The 13326-nt window shown below is 39.7% G+C and overlaps 1 protein-coding gene across 4 annotated transcripts in view; it reads left to right on the top strand.

The window, feature by feature from the left end:
* Positions 1-13326, top strand: part of LOC148512077 (flavin-containing monooxygenase 5-like) — a 195037-nt gene that overhangs the window by 140635 nt on the left and 41076 nt on the right. For all 4 annotated transcript variants that reach the window (XM_088482221.1, XM_088482222.1, XM_088482219.1 and 1 more), the window contains 2 exons: positions 2417-2559; positions 9759-9958. In XM_088482221.1, coding sequence (XP_088338347.1) covers positions 2417-2559; positions 9759-9958 — 343 coding nt within the window. The remainder of the gene's footprint in view (positions 1-2416; positions 2560-9758; positions 9959-13326) is intronic.

Genomic DNA, 13326 nt, shown 5'->3' with positions numbered 1-13326 from the left:
AGGGAGCATGTGTCATGGTTCTCCCTCTATCAGGGGTCCCACCCTGTAGACTATTTCCAGCCTAGGGATGGATTTCCAGCAAGAAAACCACACCAATGTACATAAAAGGGGTGGGCAGAGACTGGAGTGCATGGCCCCTCCCTCCTTTGTTGGCTCTTCCCACCTCAAACACATGGGACATGCAGTCTCTGCTGTTGCTGTGAAAGCAGCAAATAACAAAAAAGGAAGAACCTGATCAGCAACATGTAGTGTTTGTATGCTGGGGTGTTGGTAATTAGTGGAGGGAGCATGTTTCTGTGGGTGCTGCTGGAATGTTGATAGTGAATGCAGGGGCAAAGTGTATGGGTGCTGCTGGGGTATTGGAAATGAATGAAGGGGTGAAGTATGTGTCTGGGTGCTGCTGGGGTGTTGGTAGTGAATATGGGGTGGGGGCAGGGCCGGATTAAGGGGGGGGCATTGGGGGCATGTACCCCCGGGCCCCCCTCTCGGAGAGGGCCCCCTGCCACCAGGCCCAGCGACGGGGGGACTAGGGGCACATCTGTGCTGGGCCCCGAAGTTCAGAGGGGCCCCGAGTGCTCAGGGCACCAAGCACCTTTCTGCCGCGTTTCCGCGGCAGAAAGCCAGGCTCCAGGTGGAGAATCTGCATCGCCTCCACCGCCCTGGCCCCCGTCTTTCTTACTTGAATGGGCTGTGGGCGCCGCCGGCAGAGGTCAGATGCTTGCACTGTGCATACATTATGCGCGGCGCCGCGTCAGCGTCATGAACTCAATCCCATCTCATGACGCTGCGCGACTGCCTGCGCCGGTCCTCCACCCTGGCCTCCTTTCTTATTCACCACTGGGGAGCGGGCACTGGGCTCAACAAAGACAGCAGGGAGCCTGGTCTGTGCACTGTCTGTCCCAGTGTTAGGGTAAGTCAGTGACAAACCTTATTCATTTAGGCAGCTCAATTTTTGTTATATAGATTTATATATATATATATCTATCTATCTATGTATATATATATCTATGTGTATATATATATATATATATATATATATATATATACACATAGATATATATATATACATAGATATATATATATATATAGATCTATATCATATACATATAAATCTATATATAAATCTCTCTCTCCATATATATATATATATATATATATATATATATAGATATAGATATATATATCTATATATTATACATATATATCTATATATAGATCTATAGAGAGAGATAGATAGATGTGTGTGTATATATATATATATATATAATTATATATATATATATATATATATATACACACACAGTATATGTACATGTGTGTGTGTGTATATATATATATATATATATATATATATATATATAATGTATCTGGTATAGCTAGAAGTGATATGCTTGTACTTTAACACAATAATTGGAGATTGGTTTGTGTGTCCCTATGGCCAAGTCCCTATATTATTTTACCCCCTGGACAAGATAGTCTGCCTGGATTATACAGGTTTTTTTTTGAGTGCTTATCCCTGCTTCTTTATACCGAGATTGTGTATTTATCATGTTGCATAGCAACTCTCTTTTGAAGCGCCCATTGGTTAACACACACTGGTCACGTGCGCAGGGGTTTGCGTGCCGTGGGTGGAACGCATCGCTGTTCAGCACGCAGCAACCGCGCTGTGTTATACAATGCCTATGATGCCACAAAAGTGACATGGCTTCAGTTGGCTAAATGAGTTGGAGATGTAGGTTATCGGTAAGTCACTTTTTTTTAAATGTGAAGTTTGGCACTCTGGAAAAGAAACAGTATGCCGGAGTGCACTCCTACTTTAGTAGACGCAAATAGGTACAGTATCCTGTAGAAAGAAAGAAGCATCACTCCACATACTTTTAAATTAGTGTAAATATGTACCCTGAGGAAAAGATTCATAGAGGTCTTGAAATATCGGTAACTATTTAAACAAATTTGAACTATTTTAAAAGTCTGTGGAGTGCAGCTTTTTCCTTTCTACAGGATACCTATATGCTATATATAATATTAATATTTACCACCGAATTGTACCGTAATTCTCTCTCTAGTGATTGATGATGAATGATTTTAATTTTAGACTTTAGGGCCCCCCTGTCTTAAGTGCCCCGGGCCCCCCAAAGCCTTAATCCAGCTCTGGGTGGGGGAGTGTATGTCTGAGAGCTACTTCGATTGGAGTATTGCTAGTGAATGCGAGTGGAGGGGGGCACCAACACCTATCTCACATCCGGGCTCAGTTTGCAACTTATCGAGTACATAGAAGCCAAGCTGATCAATTCCTAGGCATACTGATGGTATTAGAGGATGTCTGAGTAATTCATTCAGTGTGCAAAAAAAAACATAAAAGCATGGCATAAAAAAATGTATGACCAGTGTTTTATTTATTTGATATCATTTTAAGGAATAGAAACATTTAAAGGGCAGTACATGCATAGTCGAGATTACAAGGCGCCAGATGATTTTCGAAATAAAAGAGTTGTTGTGATTGGAATTGGGAACTCTGGTGGGGACTTAGCTGTGGAACTAAGCCGGACAGCACAACAGGTACAGTATGTGACTTTTATAGGTTACTTTTTCACATGGTATAGGCCATTGTGCTTTTATTTAGAAATGTATAACTTATGAGTAGTACATTAAATATCTGACTGGCTGTGTGCATGAGCAACTGCTCATGCACTGGCTTATATGCTATTTAGTCTTGTGATACCTTTCATGGAACAAGGACCAATTTAGAGAGCACTGAGCAAACACTTACTGTAAATGGCTACACTGCACATTTATTTTAAAGTGATACCACATTAGGAATAAAATAATATACCGTGTGTAGGTAAGTAGGTAACTATACAAATGGTAGTATAGTCCATAGACAGCCTCCACAGCTCACCCTGGTGTCACAATTGGCTCTGCCCTCTGCTCTGCTCCTCAAATTCAGGCCCTTCTAATATTGTCACTTCCATATTGATAATATTGGCTGACTACATCCTTTTCTTAGCCAAGATGGAACCAAATCTTTACTACTGTAAGCTCCTCCCATTAAACATTTCTTCACTCATCAATCCTTTTTCAACCTGTCTTTAATATTGCAATGTATTCCTCTCTTGCTGCCTGCATTGTGACAACACTCTTCAAATACCTAAACTGGCACCCCTTATTTTCTAGAATCCAATTCAAATTACTTAATCACACCTACAAAATGAACAACCGCACTCTACCCTACATGCATCACCAACCTCACTTCAACATACTTCCCCTTACCCTCTCGTAGAACTACCCCTGCCCTGCACTTCACCTCAACCTCTAATAACCATCTCTCACTCCCACCTACAATACTTCTTCATTTATGGATAAATCTACCATGTTCTATCCTGCCCTCCCCCAGCCTTCACCCAGCCTTCATCCAGCTTTGGGCTGCTGATGACGTAATGCCACTCCGAAACTGTCCCTCGGCTGGATTCCTTGAAAAAGTACAATCACAGTACGAAACGCATTTTATTGTGCGATAGGGGCAATCATGCTACACTGTAACAAATAACAGAGGATCAAAGCAGCTAAACCGCACTGCTATTATACAGCTGAGGGACAGCTTCGGAGCAGCATTACATCAGCAGCAGCCACCAAAGCACCAGAGAACGGAGCTGATTGCATTTTCTACAGTATCCGTCTAGCTGTCAGCTCGGAGCTGACAGCACTGAACACAGACCCTGCCCAGCTGCAAGCCTAAAATCTGGAGGAGCAACACATGCTGGGAGATTACCATCACCACTCCAGGATGCTGGAGAGAAGGTAAGGCGAGTATTACGGCCAGTTGTGGTTTGAACTTTTTACCGGGCTGAAAACAACAGCATCAATTGCAGATAATGGGCCCCATTTACAAACGAAATATAACCCCTTTAGCGCTCGCTAAAGGGGTTATACCATCTTGCTGTATTTAGTAAACAGCGGTAATCTTAGATTACCGTTGTTTGTACAGCATCGCTCTCGCCATCTAAAAGATGGCGAGAGCGATGCGGGCCCCATTGCCGGCAATGGAGACCCGGTGGTGCCTTTCCGGCTTCAACAAAGACCGTCACGCATGCGCATGACCCTGGAGCCCCGTCGCTGGCAGCGTTAGGCTGCCAGCAGCCCTGCAGAGGACCTCGTCGAGGACGAGGATTCCGCTGGACTTCGCGGGACCTCGCTGGAGGGGTAAGTATTACTAAATACCAGTGGAATTTTTGTTTGTATCACAGTGATACTAAATGAAAATTCCCGCTGGTATTTCCCTTCGTTTGTAAATGGGGCCCAATATATCAACTGTGATCACGATTCCCCAAAATACTTTCATAAAGGAGCTTAAACATTATGCCTTCTTTTATATGAATGATGTAAGGGAAATCACTTCATATTGGTTGACGCACACATTTTTACATTTAGTTACATTTATAATTCTACAGCGCTCATCCTGTTATCATTATAAATTTTACATATCTTTGGATTTAGAGCTGCTTCACTACTGCGCAGGATTATTAACATTTTATATTTATTGATTCTGTATGTGTGCCTAGGGAGTGTGTGTGTTTAAGTTTTGTGTTAGTGTTTATGTGTAGTTTGTTTTATTTATTTATTTTTCTATTTGTTATGGACACTGAAAGGAGTAGGGGAGAGGATAGGGACTGAGGTGGAGTAGGGGGTCCAGTTGGTGAGGCTAGTGTGATGGAGGAGGAAGAGGGCCAGGACTCCAATTCAGGGGGAGGAGCCTCAACCTGGCTAACTCTGACCTACATTTCAGGTTTAACTTTGAGGAGAACTGTGCAATGGTAAACTCCTTGTTTTCTAACTTTGAGGAGTTATTTGGTCGCTGGGCACAAGGCACAGCTGCAAGAAGAAAGCGGGCCATGTGGCAGGTAAAGGTTGATGTGCTAAATTCTATTGGGCATTTAAAACGCGACAAACACCAGTGTGTGAAGTGTTTTTCAGACATCTTCAAAAGTCGCTCTACACGCAGCACTGAATGAGGGTCTCCTGTGGAGGTGAATTATAATGAGTATGAGGAACGTGTCAAGGGAATTACTGTATGCAGCAGGAACTGGTGTCAGGAGTTAACGTGCATTCTACCAATACAATGGTGTTTAGAACCTTAAATCAACTTTTTTTGTATAGTATATTTATTTTGGGATTTTTCTGTTATAGATTTTAAATTTGACTGTTAGTAAATGAGACTCCTTTTGTGGTAATATGTGAAAGTATTAATGTTTGATCGATGGCCGATTTTGGTTGGGATTTGGTTTCGTAGTCGATTTTTAGAGTCAATTTTGCCTTTAGTAAATCCCTGATTTGCAAATTACATAGAAAATATCCTATATATACACCAAAAGGCCAAAATCGAACAAAATGAAACTTTAGTAATTATAACCCAAGATTTAGAGGTTTCTACGAAGTGAGAATAACCACATCTGGCCCACAAAACATTGCCCTTGCCCAGGAAAAAGATGTTGTGGGCTTCGGCTTCGCTGTGATTCGGTTAATGCTGCTGGCCATGCAAAGCAGAATGTGGATAAATGCCGCTAGGCTTTTTCGATATAAGAAATGATTAAAGGAGGCACTTGGAGAAAAGCTGAGCAGCAGGAGGAACAGGCAGTGGCCACCACTCCGTATTGTGTTCTACTCTTATGAGGAGAAACTGCATCAGATGTTCTCACCTGGGATCCTCCCTCGCCTACATGTGCAGGACACGGATAGACCATTGTCTCAGTCCCAGCCTAGTGAGTAAAAACACCTTTCACATCTTAACATGTTTTTGTAAATTGGAAAAATAAATGCATAATTTTACCAAAAAAAATACACAATCTAAATAGAAAAAAGTATTTTTTTCAATTTAAACAAGCACAATTAATTTTCATTGATCTTGTTTCTTCGCAAGAATGAAAATAATGTTTAATCTGATCCCAATACATTAGTAACGTTGTTTGTCCTGTTGTCCAGACTCTACTCAGATTTGATCTTAGATCTCTTGAAAATGCAATTATCTAGTGTTGTTGTTTTTAATATTGTTTTCTTCTGTTCACAGTTCTACTACCACCACCAAGATGCAAAGCCACATACAGACAGCCACAACCTCAAAATGATGATGGAAAAATAGCTGGTGAGTGGTCCTAAAAGTATAGGACCACTTGTTCAAAACAAATTTTTTCTTACGTGTAATAAACCCATATAATTCAGTATATAATATTACGTTTCTAACTAGGGAGATATAAATAAAATCTTAATCTATAATCTATTTTATGTGGCTTTATTTCATAATAATATATGCTATCTTGCAAGGTTTGGACAATTGCTATAGTATTACGTCACAGTAATGTCCAATTCCATGTTTGTTTTTATTTTATTAAAATAACTCAAAATTGTGCAAAAAAAATTGCTAGTTGACAAATAAGATTGTCATGGAATAAAAGGGAAGGTGTGAATCCACACTGATGTGTGTGTGTGTGTGTACAGTGTTAAAGAACCTACATATAGGGCATAATATAGTATGGTATAATCCTACTAAATCATAAGGTTGGTGGTGCTCCCTAGAGTCAGGTATATCATGTATGAACCAAAGGAGAAAGAAAGAGGACTCTTTATGTTGGGGTACTCTTTTGATTTAAATTTTATTGATATGCATTAAAAAACAAGAGGGGAAGAACATTTACTTTCTCTATTTAGGAGTCTTTTTCCAGTAAAGGTACAAATATTAAAAAAGATACGCTACAATGAGTTATGTAATCAATGCTACACAATTTATTGATAGATGTGAGACATACAAACAGTTCAATTATGTGATGTGGATCACAAATACAAAAAATATTAAGTTAAGTTCAATTTGTGATGGTGGAATAGAAAGTGGTTTGTGCACCAAGTGAACAAGCCTACAGACGGTGAAACGTAGGTTCAAAAAGGAGTCCATGGTCCTGTGCACAGGACCAAGACAGACTGCAAAATACTCTTAAGTATACTATTTATTTACTATATATGCTTTTGTTGCCAATCTCTGGATTATTATCTTTCTTTTTTCATCACAATTATTGCCTATATATTTGGGATCATCCATTGTATACTTGTTACTTTTTACTAAATACTTTATATCAAGCAGCAAACTTATTTAATTACTTACCCTTCCGCTTCTACCTCTCTCTTTCTATTCTACTCCCCCACTCCATTTTCTGGGACTCTCATTACACCTGAGTATAACCAGATCCCTTATACTTGTCTATATTTCTATCATCACTGACCCACGTTCTCCTCAATCTCACCCTCCTGTTCCCTGTTCTCAGAAACACGCAGGTGGGAAGTAGAATTGGGGCATGGGCCATATGATTCTAACACATTTTATACCTGCAAAGCAAAACTATAAAGCATCCTCCAGATAGGAACATTTAACCCGTTTGTGTTCAAAACTTAAAAATATCAGAGTATTTGTACAAATTGTGGATACTGCATTTCAATATATGATTGATATTTATATGTGCTATTGAAAAATATACTACAGTATCCCAGAATTTCTCTAATTTCACCAATTTTAATATCTTGTATTTGAATCTGTATAATTATTGTCTATTGTATATTTTTTTCTCTCTACTTTCACTATACATGCTTTTGAACTACAGTCATTAAACCCAGCCATTATATCCAGTGATTAACAGGATAACATCCTATCCAAATATTGGAAATCACTCTACAACTGGCTGATACATTTATTGCCTTTTGCTTTTTACATTTATCTGTATTTGCAGCTTTCGCACTCCTATTGATATGCCTTTTGACCTGTATATATTGTGAGCAATCCCCCCCTTCTCTTTTTTATATTCTGTACAAACCACTTTCTATTCCACCATCACAAATTGAACTTGACTTAACATATTTTGTATTTGTGATCCACATCACATAATTGAACTGTTTGTATGTCTCACATCTATCAATAAATTGTGTAACACTAATTACATAACTCACTGTAGCGTGTCCTTTATATTATTTGTACCATTATTGGAAAAAGACTCCTGAGTAGAGAAAGTAAATGTTCTTCCCCTCTTGTTTTTTAATGCATATGAATAAAATTGTATGTTTTTTTTCTCCTTGGTTCAAATAAGAATGTCATGCCCGTAACAATGGAAACTAAGCTCTGTGTTATACACAAAAATGTTACATGGGGGCAGTGTAATAGTTACACATTTGCTTGTCTTGTCAGGTCCATCACTTCCCAACATGGCCACCCCAAGTAGAGCCTGAAAAGCAACAACAGAGTTGTAGCAGGTTTACAATGCACCCAAGGCTGGTCATGCCTCCTGCATGTGTGATGTCATGTGATGTCACCATGAGGGACCTGGACCAGAAAGAAACTGAGTGCCCTAGGCCGTGCACTCTGGACTGTGGCACCCATTAACATGCCCCTAGTCATGGCTCTGAGCAACAGAAGGACATTTTGCTTACTTTTGTAGAAGAACAAAAGCAGAAATTAATGGGGCCATGGAGGAAGAACATTCTATTCCTCAGCAACAAAAAAAAGAACCATATATGTCCCAGGACACTTGATGATTTTAGAAAGTTAAAGATTGACATTATGTATGAACTAACAAAACAATTTAAGTGCATTGTTACACATGAAAGAAACTTACTCATGCAACAACTGTATCCCAATTTATCAGAAAAAAAATCACAAATACATTAGAAGGAATATAGAGACTTATGCTTAAACTCTCACAAGCTTTCAAGCTATCAGGAGCAAAGTACAAATCAGCATTTAACGACCAATGAATTTTGCGCTGCAATTGCAAGTTTACAATCTGGTCAAACACAACATTTACCTGGACCAAGTACACCAACTTCAAGTAGCCAAACAGGGACCTCACCAACATCTGCTCCAACTAGTCCACCGAGACAGAGTGGGGAGGAGAGAAATGTCAAGAGGCTTAGATCTTGGGGAGCATTCCAAAAAATAGTTTTGTTTTGTGTGTGATATGACTCGCATATTTTTGTGTCTTCTATTTTGCTTCAAGTAAAAATTGTGTTCAGTCAAATTCTGCATTCTGTATTATTAGAAAAACCGTATAGAACATACTTTAGTGATAAACAATTATGTTGGGCAAGACTTTAAAAGGTTTTAAGATTTATAGCATGCATTACACTACATCTGGCAAATGTACAAAACAAACTAAACATCAATTATGTCTTAACATCACTTCAGCCATTTCTCAATTTTGTAAGTTAACTGTATACACCAACATAAAGGGGAGACTGAGTAAGGTCACCACCTCAAATAAGAAGAGTGTAGGACAACTTCAATTGCAAAAAAATAAATATAAACTTGCACCAACAAAAGTGTGATTTTTTTTTTTTTTTTTTAAGGGCTATTGGGTTGATTTATATCAGACACATATGTGAGTTAATTGGCCTCAGATATCATATTTTATCAATACCACTGCCTTGTTTCCATCTATTGTTTAGTAAGTTATTGTAGTGCATCTCCGTTCAGTTTTCATCTTGCTCAATTTTTCATCTGGCGACTTCAAGTTTCTAACTTTTGAAAAATTGTAATGGCAACTTACGTCACAGCGAGATTGATTGAGCCTCGATATGAGAGAGTTTGTCTCTAGTCTCATTTTACTGCTTACATCGACTTGAAACTAGAAATTTGCCATTATCATGACAGTTTTGCAAAGTTTAAGGTTTCAGAATGAATTATTTTATTTTTTTTGTAAATATCTGAAAGAATGTTTGCTCTTTTCTAGGTGTACTTAAGCACAAGAAGAGGTGCCTGGATATTAAATCGTGTTTCCAATAATGGCTATCCTGTGGATATTGCAAAGCTTTCTCGCTTCCTGAGCTTAATGCAGAAAGTTCTTCCTTCTTCTCTGATCAACTATATCACAGAAAAAGCCATCAATAAAAGATTTAATCATAGCAATTATGGACTCTTGCCCCGTCACAGGTACTGTAAATCTAGACCATTTTTTATACAAACAATACTTTTTATTCTTATAGTCAGTATTTATATTGTTTTTAGACCGTTTGTGTAGTGTAGATTATAGTATTAAAATTTATAATAAAAACTAGAAGTATTATGAAATAAATTTAATAATGGACCTATTGTTTATTAATTTCAAGACAAACATAAAAAAAATCTGTATCAGGTACTGCTGAATGTTTCTTATTGTCATTTTTGTATAGACAAATCATAAATACCTGAGAAGCAAACACAAAAATAGTTGTAAACCATGGGGAAAATTTATCAAACCTCGGAGAGAGATAAAGTGGAGAGAACATTGTTAAAAGGTTGATAGGTTCAACACACATATGGTCGACACAACTGGTGTACACATTTATTTTTCTTTTAACCCTACTCTTAACTGTTACCCTCCCCCTAATGCCGAAGCCCAACCCGACCTCTGGCACCTAACCCTAACTGTAGCCTAACCCTAATCCTCCCCCTAGTGCCTCCAGCAGCCTAACCCTAATCATCCCCCAAGTACCTAATCCTAACCTTAAAAATATTTTGTGGAAAATTGTGTTGACCATTTTTGTGTCAACCATTGGTGTGTTAACAATTTGAACATGTCAACATTTTAACCCTGTCGACCTTTTGTCAGTCGACCCTTTGTGCCTGTCAACCTTTTATCCCTTTTGACCTAGTGCATGATGACCATTTGGTGTCGAGCTACTCCAGAAAGATTGGGGGGTCGTGAATACACATTCTAGTTTCAAACCATGTGGTATTCTTAAAATGAAATCAAAGCAGTGAGAAATAAAAATGAAAACTCACAAAATATATAACTTTTACAAGTATTAAAAAAATTAGTTAACACTAGATTCCTTGTAGAGAGAAGCTTCAGTCCAATCCTATTAATAGGAGTTTCTTACAGCCCGTGGTGGTCCTTCATGTAGAATCTAGTATCCTCAAAACCACCCATTCTGGGATAAGAGGTACATATTCCACCAAGTGAATGTATGTATAACTTTGAAAATAATGGCAAAATAATTTAATAAAGGGACAATCCACCATGAGCGTAAAAAGAATGCGTCTTAGTGTCCACACTTCTGACAATCACAAGTATCTGAGAGCCCCATAATATAAAGGCAATTGGGAGTATAGATATCCACGATGGTAAGTATTTAAAAATATCTTGCAGAAAGAGCTGACTATCAAAACTTTGCATGAGTAGGCTAGGGATCTAAACAATTGTTCCAGAGATAAAGTGGGAAAGATCTGTAGCCAGTGAGACAGGCCCATGGCAGTCATGGTAAAGTCAAGGGAGACACAGAGAACAATAGTATAACAATTGTGATATGATCGGGGATCGGGGTCCCTCTCCTGGGGGAGATGGACACCTCCTTACACACAGCAGCCAGGAAACAGCATTCCAGTCATGGGTTTTCGTGCAAGCTGGTTGGTGCCAGTTTTTATTGTGCAACACCAATAATCAAATAAACAAAACATAAAATAACTCCTAACCCATCTGGGCTCTAACTAGACAGTAAATTCCCTTACTAACCAAACACTAAATAACCTCACGTCCACAGTACCTTCTGGATTGTAGCAAACAGTGGGCCTGATTCAGAGCCGCATGCTCTGACAAAGCACTCGCTCTGAATTAGGGACGTACTTCTTGATTTTTAGAGTGGCCTCCTGGCCGCTCGTATAGCTGTGGGTGATGTCAGTGGGGCCAGCCCCAGACGGTAGGCATTCCCATGGGAACGCCTCTGTCTGGGCAGCCATGCCCCCGGCATGCCCACCAAAGGGGGCGTGCTGTCACTCAACATCGACAGCATGCCACCTTTGGTACGAGACCCGGAGCGACGGTTTGCCCATCGCTATCCGGGTCTCGCGCATGCGCACGATGGAGCCGGCTCCATCGTGCGCATGCACACTGGGCCATCATCGACCCGCTCGTGAGCAGGTCTGAATCAGGCCCAGTGTCTTAGCGCAAGCTAACCTGCAAGCCTGCTTTCCCAGATATGAGACACTGCATCAAAACTCTTACACACTATATTGAGCCACTTCCAAGTGTAATCCCTAATTAGCCTGCTCACATGCTGAAAGGCCTAACACCTGAAACGGCCCTGTGGATGGAGCCCTCCCTTCTCTCATATCCACACCCCCAGGACCCATTCTCCGGCTTTTACCAAAAGCCGACACTCAGATCTGTTTGTAAAACAGACTCTTCCTGGGGGTTTAAACACATATTACAGGAATCTGGGACACAAATACACGCCATCTCTAACTTCTCCAGTGCTTCTATCACACAGTATAATTTTATTACCCATTGATGGACGACAGAGTAGGGAATCAAGGCTATTCAACCAATCCATAGTTGAAAAAGAAGCAGCATAGTGAAGAGTTTGGTATATCGCAAACATATGCATAGGAGGCTGCTTAATTTTATCAAGCACCTGAGCCACTATCATGCATTTTACTTCTGAAGATATCTACAATAGATCATAAATTGATAAGTCCCCAACAGCCTAAGGCAACTCAGGAATATGAGGCAACTCATGCTTGAAGGCAGGACTGGACAAGAACAGAAGAAAGGGAGTGGCCATGGCAAAAGGGCGCTTTTTTTGGTGGAGAGGATGCCAAACCGTCCACGTTGACATCAGTAAAGGATTGTCCAATATATCTTGAGGGAGGGGTGACCTAGCTGCATGTAAAAAGGGAATTTATTTCTGTTCACCACAAAGGCAGAAATCCTGCCAAATTCAGTAATTTTGTCAAAATGGAAATGTAGGGATTCTTGGGGGTTTGAGATATAAAGAAGCAGGTCATCCACAAAAGCAGTAACTTTAACCTGTCAGGATCCAAATTCTATGCCATGAATGATGTATAATAAATCCAAAAGACTTAGTAGGTGGTCAAGGGCAAAATTAAAAAGCATCAAGGATAAAGGACAGAACTGCCTGGTACCTTGGTCCATGGTCACGGAAGGACCCAAATCCCCATTATTACACAATTCAGTAATAAGATTAGTATAAAAAAAAACATATGACTTAAGAGAATGTGTGACCAAAGGCCCTGTGTTCAAGAATATGTTGGGGATGAAGCCAAGATACATGATCAAAGGCCTTCTGTGCAACTAAGTTTAACAAAATATTAGCGGAAAAATTAGTGGATGGCTTTGAGGATTCAATGGCAGCTGCTAGAGCCGTCCAAACAAAATGCACCAAGTAACGTCCATGGGTAAAGCCAAGCTGGTGGGGTGGTAGAAGGGCAGGGAGTATAGATTGTAATATGTTAGCTAAGAATTTTATAGAGGATTTTATATCTTGGTTTAATAGAGTAATTGGTTGATTAGATGAGATCAG

The sequence above is a fragment of the Taudactylus pleione genome, unplaced genomic scaffold (genome assembly GCF_031769625.1).
Source record: "Taudactylus pleione unplaced genomic scaffold, aTauple2 ptg000283l, whole genome shotgun sequence".
Lineage (NCBI taxonomy): Eukaryota > Metazoa > Chordata > Amphibia > Anura > Myobatrachidae > Taudactylus > Taudactylus pleione.
This window is presented reverse-complemented; position numbering and strand designations above follow the sequence as displayed.